This window comes from Heterodontus francisci, chromosome 15 (assembly GCF_036365525.1).
Source record: "Heterodontus francisci isolate sHetFra1 chromosome 15, sHetFra1.hap1, whole genome shotgun sequence".
In the NCBI taxonomy this organism is placed as follows: domain Eukaryota; kingdom Metazoa; phylum Chordata; class Chondrichthyes; order Heterodontiformes; family Heterodontidae; genus Heterodontus; species Heterodontus francisci.
Genome location: NC_090385.1, coordinates 97,802,698 through 97,820,053, shown reverse-complemented (window position 1 = coordinate 97,820,053; position 17,356 = coordinate 97,802,698). Strand labels below are relative to the sequence as shown.

At 54.6% G+C, this 17,356-nt stretch overlaps 1 protein-coding gene across 3 annotated transcripts in view; it reads right to left on the bottom strand.

Moving 5' to 3' along the window:
* Positions 1–17,356, bottom strand: part of btk (Bruton agammaglobulinemia tyrosine kinase) — a 738,635-nt gene that overhangs the window by 429,316 nt on the left and 291,963 nt on the right. For all 3 annotated transcript variants that reach the window (XM_068047893.1, XM_068047894.1, XM_068047895.1), the window contains exon 3: positions 5,485–5,589. In XM_068047893.1, the coding sequence (XP_067903994.1) occupies positions 5,485–5,589 (105 nt within the window). The remainder of the gene's footprint in view (positions 1–5,484; positions 5,590–17,356) is intronic.

Here is a 17,356-nt window from a genome sequence, read left to right as displayed (position 1 = left end):
CCAAAACCCATCAGAGTGCGGAGTTCACCCCATCCCCCCACCCACCCATCAGAGTGCAGAGTTTACCCCATCCCCCCAGCCACCCATCAGACTGCAGAGTTCACCCCTTCCCCCATAACCATCAAAGTGCAGAGTTCACCCCTTCCCCCAAACCCGTCAGAGTGCAGAGTACATCCCTTCCCCCCCCCCACCCATCAGAGTGTAGAGTTCACCCCTTCCCCCAAACTCATCAGAGTGCAGAGTTCATCCCTTCCCCCGCCCACCCATCAGAGTGCAGAGTTTACCCCATCCCCCCCACCCACCCATCAGAGTGCAGAGTTCACCCCATCCCCCAAAACCCATCAGAGTGCAGAGTTCACCCCATCCCCCAAAACCCATCAGAGTACAGAGTTCACCCCATCCCCCCACCCACCCATCAGAGTGCAGAGTTTACCCCATTCCCCCACCCACCCATCAGACTGCAGAGTTCACCCCTTCCCCCATAACCATCAGCGTGCAGAGTTCACCCCTTCCCCCAAACCTATCAGAGTGCAGAGTTCATCCCTTCCCCCCCCCGCCCATCAGAGTGTAGAGTTCACCCCTTCCCCCAAACTCATCAGAGTGCAGAGTTCATCCCTTCCCCCCCCACCCATCAGAGTGTAGAATTCACCCCTTCCCCCAAATTCATCAGAGTGCAGAGTTTATCCCATTCCCCCCCCCCACCCATCAGTGTGTAGAGTTCACCCCTTCCCCCAAAAGCCATCAGACTGCAGAGTTCACCCCATCCCCCCACCCACCCAACAGAGTGCAGAGTTTACCCCATCCCCCCACCCACCCATCAGACTGCAGAGTTCACCCCTTCCCCCATCACCATCAGAGTGCAGAGTTCACCCCTTCCCCCAAACCCATCAGCGTGCAGAGTTCATCCCTTCCCCCCCACCCATCAGAGTGTAGAGTTCACCCCTTCCCCCAAACTCATCAGAGTGCAGAGTTCATCCCTTCCCCCCCCCCACCCATCAGAGTGTAGAGTTCACCCCATCCCCCAAAAGCCATCAGACTGCAGAGTTCACCCCATCCCCCAAAAGCCATCAGACCGCAGAGTTCACCCCATCCAGGTCTTGCTACATGCGGGCATGGACTGCTTCGAAATGCTGGAATCTATTATTAAGGAAGTCTTAGCAATTTACTTGGAAAATCATAATATGATCAGACAGATTCAATATGGTTTTATGAAAGTGAAAGCACATTTGATAAATTTATTACAGTTTTTTGAGGATGTAACTAGTAGGGTAGATAAAGGGGAGCCAGTAGATGTAGTATACTTTGATTCGATTAGGTGTCCCCCAAATGGTTTGCACGCAAGTTTAGGACTTATGGCGATTTGGGGTATTATATTTCCGAGGTTGGAGGATCAGTTAATAAACAGGAAGCACAGAGTATGGATAAACGATGCATTTTCAAGGTGGCAGGCAGTAACTAGTGGAGTGCTGCAAAGATCAGTACTGGGGTCTCAGTTATTTACACTCTATATTTATTACTTAGGCAAAGAGACTGAGAGTAATGTATCCAAGTTTGCTGACAATACAAAATGAGGTGTGATTGTAAGTTGTGAGAAGGATACAAAGAGGCTGCAAAGAGATATGGACAGGTTAAATGAGTGGGCAACAAGATGGCAGATGGTGTATAAAGCGGGGAAGTGTAAGATTATTCACTTTGGTATTAAGAGGCGTAAAACTTTGAAATGTTGAACTTCAGACATGAGAAGATTTTGCCTTGCCTCTTCAGTCTGGGCAACCAACAGAGCCAATCTTCTCAGACATGTGAACCTTGATACTGTTCCCTCTAGATGAAGCTGTTACATAGTCATCAGTTCAGTTTTAATGAATTAACTTGAAATTGGGTTATTCTGAATAGCTTCAGCTCTTGGAGTTAGATTGCCACAGGTCCCCTTTCCACTGGTTCAATGTTTAAAGAGGCTGCCTCACTCCTATGAGCCAATGATGGGCTCTCTTTCAGTCAGGCAGTAGTTGGTGAAGGGAAATGGCAGACGAACTAATGATTTCACCACAATCAGAGACTCAGGGGGTGTCTCACCTCCTGGCAGGATTCTGCCTTGGGCTGAATTGGACACAGGTGACGATTAAAAGGTGCTGTGCTTTTAAATTGAGAAGGCTCATTTCACAGTCACAGTCAAGATGTTGATTCGCTGCGCTAATGAGTCTCTCTTCTATAATTCAATGACTGTTTTGAGATCGGAGATAGTCAAAATAACAACAGAGGCTTTCATTTCCTCTTTCACTTAGAATTCAGGGTATTAGATATCATGTAAACCTACTGTCACCAAAGCCCCACCCCATACAGAGAGCAGCCTCTAGCTTGACTGCAGATAGGCACTTGTAAATGTTTGGTCAATATGTCTGATTTTATTCACAGTACTGGCAATCCCTCTCTCACCTTTCGCCTCCAGCCCCCACCTCCATCTCTCTGTTTTATCAATACTGCTACTCTTTGCTCCCCTCAACCTTCCTCTCCCGTTCTTCCTCAGCTCCATTTCCCCAACCTACACACTCTTCCTGCTCCTTGCCTCTTCACTGTGTTGAAATTCTGAATCATCGCAGCATTCCTACTCCATAACTCATTCTGCTCCAGAATGTGTACATTGTGGAGCTCCTCACCTCTCTGTCTTCCTTTCCTCCTGCATATGAGCTGTACTGGTCAAGCATTTACCATTTGACGTATACCTAGAACTCAAGCTTGGTGTCACCCAGGCCCTATTTTCTGAATCATCTCATCTTCTCATACATATATTCACCTCTGGCATCCTTTGCTATGAGCTGTCACCTTTCCATTCATTTTTTCTGCAAAAACCCAGGCAGCCTCACCTAATAGGTGTTAGCTGTAGATCATTTGTAGCCACTCTTCGAGGATGTAACTAGTAGAGTTGATGAGGGGGAGCCAGTGGATGTGGTTTATCTGGACTTTCAGAAGGCTTTCAACAAAGTCCCACATAAGAGATTAGCATGTAAAATTAAAGAGCATGGGATTGGGGTAGTGTATTGCGATGGATAGAAAATTGGTTGACAGACAGGAAACAAAGAGTAGGGATAAATGGGTCTTTTTCCAAATGGCAGGCAGTGACTAGTGGGGCACCGAAGGGATCAGTGCTAGGACCCCAGCTATTCACAATATACGTTAATGATTTAGATGAGGGAACTAAATGTAATATCTCCAAATTTGGAGATGACACAAAACTGGGTGGGAGGGTGAGTTGTGAGGAGGATGCAGAGAGGCTTCAGGGTGATTTGGACAAGTTGAGTGAGTGGGCAAATGCATAGCAGATGCAGTATAATGTGGATAAATGTGAGGTTATCCACTTCAGTAGCAAAAACAGGAAGGCAGATTATTATCTGAACGGCTATAAACTGAGAGAGGGGAATATGCAACGAGACCTGGGTGTTCTCGTACACCAGTCGCTGAAGGTAAGCATGCAGGTGCAACAGGCGGTAAAAAAGGCAAATGGTATGTTGGCCTTCATGGCGAGAGGATTCAAGTACAGGAGCAGGTAGGACTTGCTGCAATTATATAGGGCCTTGGTGAGGCCACACCGGGAATATTGTGTGCAGTTTTGGTCTCCTTATCTCAGGAAGGATGTTTTTGCTCTCGAGCGAGTGCAGCAAAGGTTTACCAGACTGATTCCTGGGATGGCAGGACTGACATATGAGGAGAGATTGAGTCAGTTAGGATTATATTCGCTGGAGTTCAGAAGAGTGAGGGGGGATCTCATAGAAACCTATAAAATTCTAACAGGACTTGACAGGGTGGATGCAGGCAGGATGTTCCCAATGGTGGGGGAGTCCAGAACCAGGGGTCATAGTCTAAGGATACGGGGTAAACCTTTCAGGACTGAGATGAGGAGAAATTTCTTCACCCAAAGAGTGATGAGCCTGTGGAATTTGCTACCACAGAAAGCAGTTGAGGCCAAAACATTGTATGTTTTCAAAAAGGAGTTAGATGTAGCTCTTGGGTCTAAAGGGATCAAAGAATATGGGGCGAAAGCGGGAACAGGTTTTTTTTTTTTATTTAGAGATACAGCACTGAAACAGGCCCTTCGGCCCACCAAGTCTATGCCGACCATCAACCACCCATTTATACTAATCCTACACTAATTCCATATTCCTACCACATCCCCACCTGTCCCTATATTTCCCTACCACCTACCTATACAAGGGGCAATTTATAATGGCCAATTTACCTATCAACCTGCAACTTTTTGGCATGTGGGAGGAAACCGGAGCACCCGGAGGAAACCCACGCAGACACAGGGAGAACTTGCAAACTCCACACAGGCAGGACCCAGAATTGAACCCAGGTCGCTGGAGCTGTGAGGCTGCGGTGCGAACCACTGCGCCACTGGATGATCAGCCATGATCATAATGAATGGCGGAGTAGGCTCGAAGGGCCGAATGGCCTATTCCTGCTCCTATTTTCTATGTTTCTACTCTCAACCCTGAGACGGAAGCCTGTGGGTTCAAATGCTGCCCCAAAGATTTGAGCCCATAATCCATACTGACACTCCAGTGCAGTACTGAGGGTGCACTGCACTGATCAGACAGGGTGTGTGTGGTATGTATCTATCCTGCATGCTTAGCCTTATACCTTTAAATGTGTTCCACTTGACCACCACTGAAGTGTCAGTGTAGAACTCTAAACCAAAGGCATAATACCACTGATGCTGAAAATCTGAAAGCAGAAAATGCTGCAAATACTCAGCAGCTCTGGCAGCATCTGTGGAGAGAGAAGCAAACAAAATGACATCAATCTGAAACATTAATTCTGCTTCTCTCTCCATAGGCGCTGCCAAAGCTGCTAAGTATTTCCAGTATTTTCTCTTTTAATTTTCAAAGTCCAAACCACTTGGTATTCCCGATTCACATTCACTTGACTGAAGGCTCTCATGAAAATAACTTTTGAGTTCACACATGCTGTGCCGAAGGAATGATATTGGAACTTAGAGGTTTAAATTATGAGGATCGATTGGGTAAACCTGGTTTATATTTCCTTGTGTGTAGGAGATTGTGTCATGATCTGACAGTGTTTAAAATGTTAAAGGTATTTGCTAACGTAAATAGAGAAAAACTATTTTCTCTGGTGGGATAATCATGAACCAGGGAACATAATTTTAAATATAGAGCAAGGCCATTCAGGATTGATGTCAGGAAGTGCTCCTTCATACAAAGCATAGTGGAAATCTGGAACTCTCTCCCCAGAAAGCCAGGAGACAATTGGTGTTTGCAAGACTGACATTGATAGGTTTTTGTTGGGTAAGCGTGTCAAGCGATATGGAGCAAAGTGGGAGGAAATGGAGTTGATGTGCACAACAGCCCTGATTTAATTTAATGGCATAACCAGTTTGAGGGGCTGAATGGCCTGCTCATGTTGCAGGGTTCCTATGCTCCATTTGCCAACAAGTGAATCCCTTCAGAATGCTAACATTTATTCACTAACCTGGAATGGGTACTTCCTATCAAGGGGACAGTTATCCTCCGCAGTCACTGTTTCCACACACTTGATTTTTTCCACCTCAATTGAGCCTTTTCTGCCCCCTCGTCTCTGGAAGAAAACAGATTGAACAATAAAGTATTAAAAACATGATGTATTGCCCTCCTCCCTCCCCTGAACGTGCTGACTCTCTCTCCCCCTCCCCTGAACGTGCTGACTCTCTCTCCCCCTCTCCTGAAGGTGCAGAGTCTCTCTCCCCCTCTCCTGAAGGTGCTGACTCTCTCCCCCTCCCCTGAAGGTGCTGACTCTCTCTCCCCCTCTCCTGAAGGTGCTGACTCTCTCCCCCTCTCCTGAAGGTGCTGACTCTCTCCCCCTCCCCTGAAGGTGCTGACTCTCTCTCCCCCTCTCCTGAAGGTGCTGACTCTCTCCCCCTCCCCTGAAGGTGCTGACTATCTCTCCCTCTCTCCTGAAGGTGCTGACTCTCTCCCCCTCCCCTAAAGGTGCTGACTATCTCTCCCTCTCTCCTGAAGGTGCTGACTCTCTCCCCCTCCCCTGAAGGTGCTGACTCTCTCTCCTCCTCCCCTGAAGGTGCTGACTCTCTCCCCCTCCCCTGAAGGTGCTGACTCTCTCCTCTATTCCCTGAAGGTGCTGACTCTCTCCCCCTCCCCTGAAGGTGCTGACTCTCTCCTCTATTCCCTGAAGGTGCTGACACTCTCTCCTTCCACTGAAGGAGCTGACTCTCTCTCCCTCCCCTGAAGGTGTTGACTCCCTCTCCCTCTCCGGAAGGTGCTGACTCTCTCTCCCTCCCCTGAAGGTGTTGACTCTCTCTCCCTCTCCTGAAGGTGCTGATTCTCTCTCCCCCTCCCCTGAACATGCTGACTCTCTCCCCCTCCCTGAAGGTGCTGATTCTCTCTCCCCCTCCCCGGAACATGCTGACTCTCTCCCCCTCACCTGAAGGTGCTGACTCTCTCCCTCTCCTGAAGGTGCTGATTGACTCCCCCTCCCCTGAAGGTGCTGACTCTCTCCCCCTCTCATGAAGGTGCTGACTCTCTCTCCCCTTCCCCTGAAGGTGCTGACTCTCTCTCCCCTTCCCCTGAAGGTGCTGATTCTCTCTCCCCCTCCCCTCAACATGCTGACACTCTCCCCCTCTCCTGAAGGTGCTGACTCTCTCCTCTACTCCCTGAAGGTGCTGAATCTCTCCCCCTCCCCTGAAGGAGCTGACTCTCTCCCCCTCCCCTGAAGGTGCTGAAGCTCTCTCCCTCCCCTGAAGGAGCTGACTCACCCTCCCTCTCCTGAAGGCGCTGACTCTCTCTCCCTCTCCTGAAGGTGCTGAATCTCTCTCCCTCCCCTGAAGGAGCTGACTCACCCTCCCTCTCCTGAAGGCGCTGACTCTCTCTCCCTCTCCTGAAGGTGCTGAATCTCTCTCCCTCCCCTGAAGGTGCTGACTCTCTCCTCTATTCCCTGAAGGTGCTGACTCTCTCCCCCTCCCCTGAAGGTGCTGACTCTCTCTCCCTCCCCTGAAGGTGCTGATTGACTCCCCCTCCCCTGAAGGTGCTGACTCTCTTCTCCCTCTCCTGAAGGTGCTGACTCTCTTCCCCTCCCCTAAAGGTGCTGACTCTCTCTCCCTCCCCTGAAGGTGCTGACTCAACCTCCCTCTCATGAAGGTGCTGACTCTCTCTCCCTCCCCTGAAGGTGCTGACTCTCTCCCCCCTCTCCTGAAGGTGCTGACTCTATCCCCTCCCCTGAAGGTGCTGACTCTATCCCCTCTCCTGAAGGTGCTGACTCTCTCGCTCCCCTGAAGGTGCTGACAATCTCCCCTCCCCTGAACGTGCTGACTCTCTTTCCCTCCACTGAAGGTGCTGACTCTCTCTCCCTCCCCTGAATGTGCTGACTCACTCTCCCTCTCCTGAAGATGCTGATTCTCTCTCCCCTCTCCTGAAGGTGCTGTCTCTCTCTCGCTCCCCTGAAGGTGCTGACACTCTCCCCTCCCCTGAAGGTGCTGACTCTCTCTCCTAACCCTGAAAGAGTTGACTCCCTCTCGCTCTCCTGAAGGATCTGACTCTCTCTCCCTCCCCTGAAGGAGCTGACTCTCTCTCCTAACCCTGAATGAGTTGACTCCCTCTCGCTCTCCTGAAGGATCTGACTCTCTCTCCCTCCCCTGAAGGTGCTGACTCACTCTCCCTCTCCTGAAGGTGCTGATTTTCTCTCTCTCCCCTGAAGGTGCTGACTCTCTCTCCTTCCCCTGAAGGTGCTGCCTCTCTCTCTCCCTCCCCTGAAGGTGCTGATTCTCTCTCGCTCCCCTGAAACTGCTGATATCTCTCACTCCCCTGAAGGTGCTGACACTCTCCCGTCCCCTGAAGGTGCTGACACTCTCCCTCTCCTGAAGGTGCCGACACACTCCCTCCCCTGCAGGTGCTGACTCACCCTCCCTCTCCTGAAGGTGCTGACACTCTCCCCTCTCCTGAAGGTGCTGACACTCTCCCTGCCCTGAAGGTGCTGACTCACCCTCCCTCTCCTGAAGGAGATGACACTCTCCCCTCTCCTGAAGGTGCTGACACTCTCCCCTCCCCTGAAGGCGCTGACTCACCCTCCCTCTCCTGAAGGTGCTGAAACTCTCCCCTCCCCTGATGGTGCTGTCACTCTCCCCTCCACTGAAGGCGCTGACTCACCCTCCCTCTCCTGAAGGTGCTGACACTCTCCCCTCTCCTGAAGGTGCTGACTCTCTCCCCTCTCCTGAAGGTGTTGACTCTCTCCGTCCCCGAAGGTGCTGACTCACTCTCCCTCCCCTGAAGATGATGACTCTCTCCCCTCCACTGAAGGTGCTGACTCTCTCCCCTCTCCTGAAGGTGCAGACTCCCTCCCCTCTCCTGAAGATGCAGAATCTTTCCCCTCTCCTGAAGGTGCTGACTCTCTCCCTCCCCTGAAGGTGCTGACTCTCTCCCTCCCCTGAAGGTGCTGACTCACCCTCCCTCTCCTGAAGGTGCTGACACTCTCCCCTCGCCCTGAAGGTGCTGACACTCTCCCCTCTCCTGAAGGTGCTGACTCTCTCCCTCCCCTGAAGGTGCTGACTCTCTCCCCCTCCCCTGAAGTTGCTGACTCACTCACCCTCTCCTGAAGGTGCTGACTCTCTCTCCCCTCCCCTGAAGGTGCTGACTCTCTCCCTCCCCTGAAGGTGCTGACTCACTCACCCTCTCCTGAAGGTGCTGACTCTCTTTCCCTCCCCTGAAGGTGCTGACTCTCTCCCCCTCCCCTGAAGGTGCTGACTCTCTCCCATCCTGTGAAGGTGCTGACTCTCTCCCCCTCCCCTGAATGTGCTGACTCTCTCTCCCTCCCCTGAAGTTGCTGAGTCTTTCCCCCTCTCCTGAAGGTGCTGATTGACTCCCCCTCCCCTGAAGGTGCTGACTCTCTCCCCCTCTCATGAAGGTGCTGACTCTCTCTCCCCCTCCCCTGAAGGTGCTGATTCTCCCTCCCCCTCCCCTGAACATTCTGACACTCTCCCCCTCTCCTGAAGGTGCTGACTCTCTCTCTCCCTCCCCTGAAGGTGCTGATTGACACCCCCTCCCCTGAAGGTGCTGACTCTCTCCTCTATTCCCTGAAGGTGCTGACTCTCTCTCCCCTCCCCTGAAGGTGCTGAATCTCTCCCCCTCTCCTCAAGGTGCTGACTCTCCTCTCCCCATCCCCTGAAGGTTCTGACTCTCTTCCCCTCCCCTGAAGGTGCTGAATCTCTCCCCCTCCCCTGAAGGTGCTGACTCTCTTCCCCTCCCCTGAAGGTGCTGACTCTCTCCCCCTCTCCTGAAGGTGCTGACTCTCCTCTCCCCATCCCCTGAAGGTGCTGACTCTCTTCCCCTCCCCTGAAGGTGCTGAATCTCTCTCCCTCCCCTGAAGGTGCTGACTCTCTCTCCCCTCCCCTGAAGGTGCTGAATCTCTCCCCCTCTCCTCAAGGTGCTGACTCTCCTCTCCCCATCCCCTGAAGGTTCTGACTCTCTTCCCCTCCCCTGAAGGTGCTGAATCTCTCCCCCTCCCCTGAACGTGCTGACTCTCTTCCCCTCCCCTGAAGGTGCAGAATCTCTCCCCCTCCCCTGAAGGTGCTGACTCTCTCCCTCCCCTGAAGGTGCTGACTCTCTTCTCCCTCTCCTGAAGGCGCTGAATCTCTCTCCCTCCCCTGAAGGTGCTGACTCTCTTCCCCTCCCCTGAAGGTGCTGACTCTCTCCTCTATTCCCTGAAGGTGCTGAATCTCTCTCCCTCCCCTGAAGGTGCTGACTCTCTTCCCCTCCCCTGAAGGTGCTGACTCTCTCCTCTATTCCCTGAAGGTGCTGAATCTCTCTCCCTCTCCTGAAGGTGCTGACTCTCCTCTCCCCATCCCCTGAAGGTGCTCAATCTCTCCCCCTCTCCTGAAGGTGCTGACTCACTCACCCTCTCCTGAAGGTGCTGACTCTCTCTCCCCTCCCCTGAAGGTGCTGACTCTCTCCCTCCCCTGAAGGTGCTGACTCACTCACCCTCTCCTGAAGGTGCTGACTCTCTTTCCCTCCCCTGAAGGTGCTGACTCACTCTCCCTTCCCTGAAGGTGCTGACTCTCTCCCCCTCCCCTGAAGGTGCTGACTCTCTCTCCCTCCCCTGAAGTTGCTGAGTCTCTCCCCCTCTCCTGAAGGTGCTGATTGACTCCCCCTCCCCTGAAGGTGCTGACTCTCTCCCCCTCTCATGAAGGTGCTGACTCTCTCTCCCCCTCCCCTGAAGGTGCTGATTCTCCCTCCCCCTCCCCTGAACATTCTGACACTCTCCCCCTCTCCTGAAGGTGCTGACTCTCTCTCTCCCTCCCCTGAAGGTGCTGATTGACACCCCCCTCCCCTGAAGGTGCTGACTCTCTCCTCTATTCCCTGAAGGTGCTGAATCTCTCTCCCTCCCCTGAAGGAGCTGACTCAGTACCCCTCCCCTGAAGGTGCTGACTCTCTCCCCCTCTCCTGAAGGTGCTGACTCTCCTCTCCCCATCCCCTGAAGGTGCTGAATCTCTCCCCCTCTCCTGAAGGTGCTGACTCTCCTCTCCCCATCCCCTGAAGATGCTGAATCTCTCCCCCTCTCCTGATGGTGCTGACTCTCCTCTCCCCATCCCCTGAAGGTGCTGACTCTCTTCCCCTCCCCTGAAGGTGCTGAATCTCTCCCCCTCTCCTCAAGGTGCTGACTCTCCTCTCCCCATCCCCTGAAGGTTCTGACTCTCTTCCCCTCCCCTGAAGGTGCTGAATCTCTCCCCCTCCCCTGAAGGTGCTGACTCTCTTCCCCTCCCCTGAAGGTGCAGAATCTCTCCCCCTCCCCTGAAGGTGCTGACTCTCTCCCTCCCCTGAAGGTGCTGACTCTTCTCTCCCTCTCCTGAAGGCGCTGAATCTCTCTCCCTCCCCTGAAGGTGCTGACTCTCTCTCCCCTCCCCTGAAGGTGCTGAATCTCTCCCCCTCTCCTCAAGGTGCTGACTCTCCTCTCCCCATCCCCTGAAGGTTCTGACTCTCTTCCCCTCCCCTGAAGGTGCTGAATCTCTCTCCCTCCCCTGAAGGTGCTGACTCTCTCTCCCCTCCCCTGAAGGTGCTGACTCTCTCTCCCCCTCTCCTCAAGGTGCTGACTCTCCTCTCCCCATCCCCTGAAGGTTCTGACTCTCTTCCCCTCCCCTGAAGGTGCTGAATCTCTCCCCCTCCCCTGAAGGTGCTGACTCTCTTCCCCTCCCCTGAAGGTGCAGAATCTCTCCCCCTCCCCTGAAGGTGCTGACTCTCTCCCTCCCCTGAAGGTGCTGACTCTTCTCTCCCTCTCCTGAAGGCGCTGAATCTCTCTCCCTCCCCTGAAGGTGCTGACTCTCTTCCCCTCCCCTGAAGGTGCTGACTCTCTCCTCTATTCCCTGAAGGTGCTGAATCTCTCTCCCTCCCCTGAAGGAGCTGACTCAGTACCCCTCCCCTGAAGGTGCTGACTCCCTCCCCCTCTCCTGAAGGTGCTGACTCTCCTCTCCCCATCCCCTGAAGGTGCTGAATCTCTCCCCCTCTCCTGAAGGTGCTGACTCTCCTCTCCCCATCCCCTGAAGGTGCTGAATCTCTCCCCCTCTCCTGATGGTGCTGACTCTCCTCTCCCCATCCCCTGAAGGTGCTGACTCTCCTCTCCCCATCCCCTGAAGGTGCTGACTCTCTTCCCCTCCCCTGAAGGTGCTGAATCTCTCTCCCTCCCCTGAAGGTGCTGACTCTCTCTCCCCACCCCTGAAGGTGCTGAATCTCTCCCCCTCTCCTCAAGGTGCTGACTCTCCTCTCCCCATCCCCTGAAGGTGCTGACTCTCTTCCCCTCCCCTGAAGGTGCTGAATCTCTCCCCCTCCCCTGAAGGTGCTGACTCTCTTCCCCTCCCCTGAAGGTGCAGAATCTCTCCCCCTCCCCTGAAGGTGCTGACTCTCTCCCTCCCCTGAAGGTGCTGACTCTCTTCTCCCTCTCCTGAAGGCGCTGAATCTCTCTCCCTCCCCTGAAGGTGCTGACTCTCTTCCCCTCCCCTGAAGGTGCTGAATCTCTCCCCCTCCCCTGAAGGTGCTGACTCACCCTCCCTCTCCTGAAGGTGGTGACTCGCTCTCCCTCTCGTGAAGGTGCTGACTCTCTGTCCCATTCCCCTCAAGGTGCTCACTCTCTTCCCCTTCCCCTGAAGGTGTTGACTCTCTCCCCTCCCCTGAAGGTGCTGACTCTCTCCCCTCCCCTGAAGATGCTGACTCACTCTCCCTCCCCTGAAGGTGCTGACTCTCTCCCGTCCTGTGAAGGTGCTGACTCTCTCCCCCTCCCCTGAAGGTGCTGACTCTCTCTCCCTCCCCTGAAGTTGCTGACTCTCTCTCCCTCCCCTGAAGGAGCTGACTCTCTGTCTCCCCTCCCCTGAAGGTGCTGACTCTCTCTCCCTCCCCTGAAGGTGCTAACTCTCTTCCCCTTCACCGGAAGGTGCTAACTCTCTTCCCCTTCACCTGAAGGTGCTGACTCTCTCTCCCTCCCCTGAAGGAGCAGACTCACTCTCCCTCTCCTGAAGGTGCTGACTGTCTCCCCCTCTCCTGAAGGTGCTGACTCTCGCCCCCTTCCCTGAAGGTTCTGAATCTCTCTCCCTCCCCTGAAGGAGCTGACTCACCCTGCCTCTCCTGAAGGTGCTGAATCTCTCTCCCTCCCCTGAAGGTGCTGACTCTCTTCTCCCTCTCCTGAAGGTGCTGAATCTTTCTCCCTCCCCTGAAGCTGCTGACTCACCCTCCTTTTCCTGAAGGTGCTGACTCTCTCTCCCTCTCCTGAAGGTGCTGACTCTCTGTCCCCTTCCCCTGAAGTTGCTAACTCTCTTCCCCTTCCCCTGAAGGTGCTGACTCTCTCTCCCTCTCCTGAAGGTGCTGACTCTCTGTCCCCTTCCCCTGAAGTTGCTAACTCTCTTCCCCTTCCCCTGAAGGTGCTGACTCTCTCTCCCTCTCCTGAAGGTGCTGACTCTCTGTCCCCTTCCCCTGAAGTTGCTAACTCTCTTCCCCTTCCCCTGAAGGTGCTGACTCACCCTCCCTCTCCTGAAGGTGCTGACTGACTCTCTCTCCCTTTCCTGAGGTGCTGAATCTCTCTCCCTCCCCTGAAGGTGCTGACTCTCTCCCCCTCCCCTGAAGGTGCTGACTCTCTCTCCCTCCCCTGAAGGTGCTGACTCTCTCTCCCTCTCCTGAAGGTGCTGACTCTCTTCTCCCTCTCCTGAAGGTGCTGAATCTTTCTCCCTCCCCTGAAGCTGCTGACTCTCTTCCCCTCCCCTGAAGGTGCTGACTCTCTGTCCCCTTCCCCTGAAGTTGCTAACTCTCTTCCCCTTCCCCTGAAGGAGCTGACTCTCTCTCCCTCTCCTGAAGGTGCTGACTCTCTGTCCCCTTCCCCTGAAGTTGCTAACTCTCTTCCCCTTCCCCTGAAGGTGCTGACTCACTCTCCCTCTCCTGAAGGTGCTGACTCTCTGTCCCCTTCCCCTGAAGTTGCTAACTCTCTTCCCCTTCCCCTGAAGGTGCTGACTCTCTCTCCCTCCCCTGAAGGTGCTGACTCTCTCTCCCTCCCCTGAAGGTGCTGACTCACTCTCCCTCTCCTGAAGGTGCTGACTCTCTCTCCCTCCCCTGAAGGTGCTGACTCTCTCTCCCTCCCCTGAAGGTGCTGACTCTCTGTCCCTCTCCTGAAGGTGCTGACTCTCTTCTCCCTCTCCTGAAGGTGCTGAATCTTTCTCCCTCCCCTGAAGCTGCTGACTCTCTTCCCCTCCCCTGAAGGTGCTGAATCTCTCCCCCTCCACTGAAGGAGCTGACTCACCCTCCCTCTCCTGAAGGTGCTGACTGACTCTCTCTCCCTCTCCTGAGGTGCTGAATCTCTCTCCCTCCCCTGAAGGTGCTCACTCTCTCCCCCTCCCCTGAAGGTGCTGAATCTCTCTCCCTCCCCTGAAGGTGCTGACTCACCCTCCTTTTCCTGAAGGTGCTGACTCTCTTCCCCTCCCCTGAAAGTGCTGACTCTCTTCTCCCTCCCCTGAAGGTGCTGACTCACCCTCCTTTTCCTGAAGGTGCTGACTCTCTTCCCCTCCCCTGAAAGTGCTGACTCTCTTCTCCCTCCCCTGAAGGTGCTGACTCCCTCTCCCTCTCCTGAAGGTGCTGACTCACCCTCCCTTTCCTGAAGGTGCTGACTCTCTTCCCCTCCCCTGAAAGTGCTGACTCTCTTCCCCCTCCCCTGAAGGTGCTGACTCCCTCTCCCTCCTCTGAAAGTGCTGACTCTCTCTCCCTCCCCTGAAGGTGCTGACTCTCTGTCCCCTTCCCCTGAAGTTGCTAACTCTCTTCCCCTTCCCCTGAAGGTGCTGACACTCTCTCCCTCTCCTGAAGGTGCTGACTCTCTGTCCCCTTCCCCTGAAGTTGCTGACTCTCTGTCCCCTTCCCCTGAAGTTGCTAACTCTCTTCCCCTTCCCCTGAAGGTGCTGACTCTCTCTCCCTCTCCTGAAGGTGCTGACTCTCTGTCCCCTTCCCCTGAAGTTGCTAACTCTCTTCCCCTTCCCCTGAAGGTGCTGACTCTCTCTCCCTCTCCTGAAGGTGCTGACTCACTCTCCCTCTCCTGAAGTTGCTGACTCTCTGTCCCCTTCCCCTGAAGGTGCTGACTCTCTTCCCCTCCCCTGAAAGTGCTGACTCTCTTCTCCCTGCCCTGAAGGTGCTGACTCCCTCTCCCTCTCCTGAAGGTGCTGACTCACCCTCCCTTTCCTGAAGGTGCTGACTCTCTTCCCCTCCCCTGAAAGTGCCGACTCTCTTCCCCCTCCCCTGAAGGTGCTGACTCCCTCTCCCTCTCCTGAAGGTGCTGACTCACTCTCCCTCCACTGACGGTCATGACTCTCTTCCCCTCCCCTGAAGGTGCTGACTCTCTCTCCCTCCCCTGAAGGTGCTGACTCTCTCTCCCTCTCCTGAAGGTGCTGACTCTCTGTCCCCTTCCCCTGAAGTTGCTAACTCTCTTCATCTTCCCCTGAAGGTGCTGACTCTCTCTCCCTCTCCTGAAGGTGCTGACTCTCTGTCCCCTTCCCCTGAAGTTGCTAACTCTCTTCCCCTTCCCCTGAAGGTGCTGACTCACTCTCCCTCTCCTGAAGGTGCTGACTCTCTGTCCCCTTCCCCTGAAGTTGCTAACTCTCTTCCCCTTCCCCTGAAGGTGCTGACTCTCTCTCCCTCTCCTGAAGGTGCTGACTCTCTGTCCCCTTCCCCTGAAGTTGCTAACTCTCTTCCCCTTCCCCTGAAGGTGCTGACTCTCTCTCCCTCCCCTGAAGGTGCTGACTCTCTCTCCCTCCCCTGAAGGTGCTGACTGTCTCTCCCTCTCCTGAAGGTGCTGACTCTCTCTCCCTCCCCTGAAGGTGCTGACTCTCTCTCCCTCTCCTGAAGGTGCTGACTCACTCTCCCTCTCCTGAAGGTGCTGACTCTCTGTCCCCTTCCCCTGAAGGTGCTGACTCTCTCTCCCTCTCCTGAAAGTGCTGACTCTCTCTCCCTCCCCTGAAGGTGCTGACTCTCTCTCCCTCTCCTGAAGGTGCTGACTCTCTGTCCCCTTCCCCTGAAGTTGCTAACTCTCTTCCCCTTCCCCTGAAGGTGCGGACTCGCTCTCCCTCTCCTGAAGGTGCTGACTCTCTGTCCCATTCCCCTCAAGGTGCTCACTCTCTTCCCCTTCCCCTGAAGGTGCTGACTCTCTCCCATCTCCTGAAGTTGCTGACTCACTCTCCCTCCCCTGAAGGTGCTGACTCTGTCCCCTCCCCTGAAGGTGCTGACTCTCTGTCCCCTTCCCCTGAAGTTGCTAACTCTCTTCCCCTGAAGGTGCTGACTCTCTCTCCCTCCCCTGAAGGTGCTGACTCTCTCTCCCTCCCCTGAAGGTGCTGACTGTCTCTCCCTCTCCTGAAGGTGCTGACTCTCTTTCCCTCCCCTGAAGGTGCTGACTCTCTCTCCCTCCCCTGAAGGTGCTGACTCTCTCTCCCTCTCCTGAAGGTGCTGACTCACTCTCCCTCTCCTGAAGGTGCTGACTCTCTGTCCCCTTCCCCTGAAGGTGCTGACTCTCTCTCCCTCTCCTGAAAGTGCTGACTCTCTCTCCCTCCCCTGAAGGTGCTGACTCTCTCTCCCTCTCCTGAAGGTGCTGACTCTCTGTCCCCTTCCCCTGAAGTTGCTAACTCTCTTCCCCTTCCCCTGAAGGTGCTGACTCGCTCTCCCTCTCCTGAAGGTGCTGACTCTCTGTCCCATTCCCCTCAAGGTGCTCACTCTCTTCCCTTTCCCCTGAAGGTGCTGACTCTCTCCCATCTCCTGAAGGTGCTGACTCACTCACCCTCCCCTGAAGGTGCTGACTCTCTCCCCTCCCCTGAAGGTGCTGACTCACTCTCCCTCCCCTGAAGGTGCTGACTCTCTCCCCCTCCCCTGAAGGTGCTGACTCGCTCTCCCTCTCCTGAAGGTGCTGACTCTCTGTCCCATTCCCCTCAAGATGCTCACTCTCTTCCCTTTCCCCTGAAGGTGCTGACTCTCTCCCATCTCCTGAAGGTGCTGACTCACTCACCCTCCCCTGAAGGTGCTGACTCTATCCCCTCCCCTGAAGGTGCTGACTCACTCTCCCTCCCCTGAAGGTGCTGACTCTCTCCCCCTCCCCTGAAGGTGCTGACTCTCTCCCGCCTGTGAAGGTGCTGACTCTCTGCCCCTCCCCTGAAGGTGCTGACTCTCTTTCTCCCCTCCCCTGAAGGTGCTGACTCTCTCTCCCTCTCCTGAAGGTGCTGACTCCCTCTCCCTCTCCTGAAGGTGCTGAGTCTCCCCGCTCCCCTGAAGGTGATGACTCTCTCTCCCTCCCCTGAAGGTGCTGACTCTCTCTCCCTCCCCTGAAGGAGCTGACTCTCTCTCCTAACCCTGAAGGTTTTGACTCCCTCTCGCTCTCCTGAAGGATCTGTCTCTCTCTCCGTCCCCTGAAGGTGCTGACTCACTCTCTCTCCCCTGAAGGTGCTGACTCTCTCTCCTTCCCCTGAAGGTGCTGACTCTCTACCCCTCCCCTGAAGTTGCTGATTCTGTCTCTCTAGCCTGAAGATGCTGACTCTCTCCCCCTCCCCTGAAGGTGCTGACTCTCTCCCCCTCTCCTGAAGGTGCTGATTCTCTCTCTCTCCCCTGAAGGTGCTGACTCTCTCTCCTTCCCCTGAAGGTGCTGACTCTCTACCCCTCCCCTGAAGGTGCTGATTCTGTCTCTCTACCCTGAAGATGCTGACTCTCTCCCCCTCCCCTGAAGGTGCTGACTCTCTCCCCCTCTCCTGAAGGTGCTGACTCTCTCCCCCCTCTCCTGAAGGTGCTTACTCTCTCTCCCTCCCCTGAAGAGCTGACTCTCTCCCCCTCTCCTGAAGGTGCTTACTCTCTCTCCCTCCCCTGAAGAG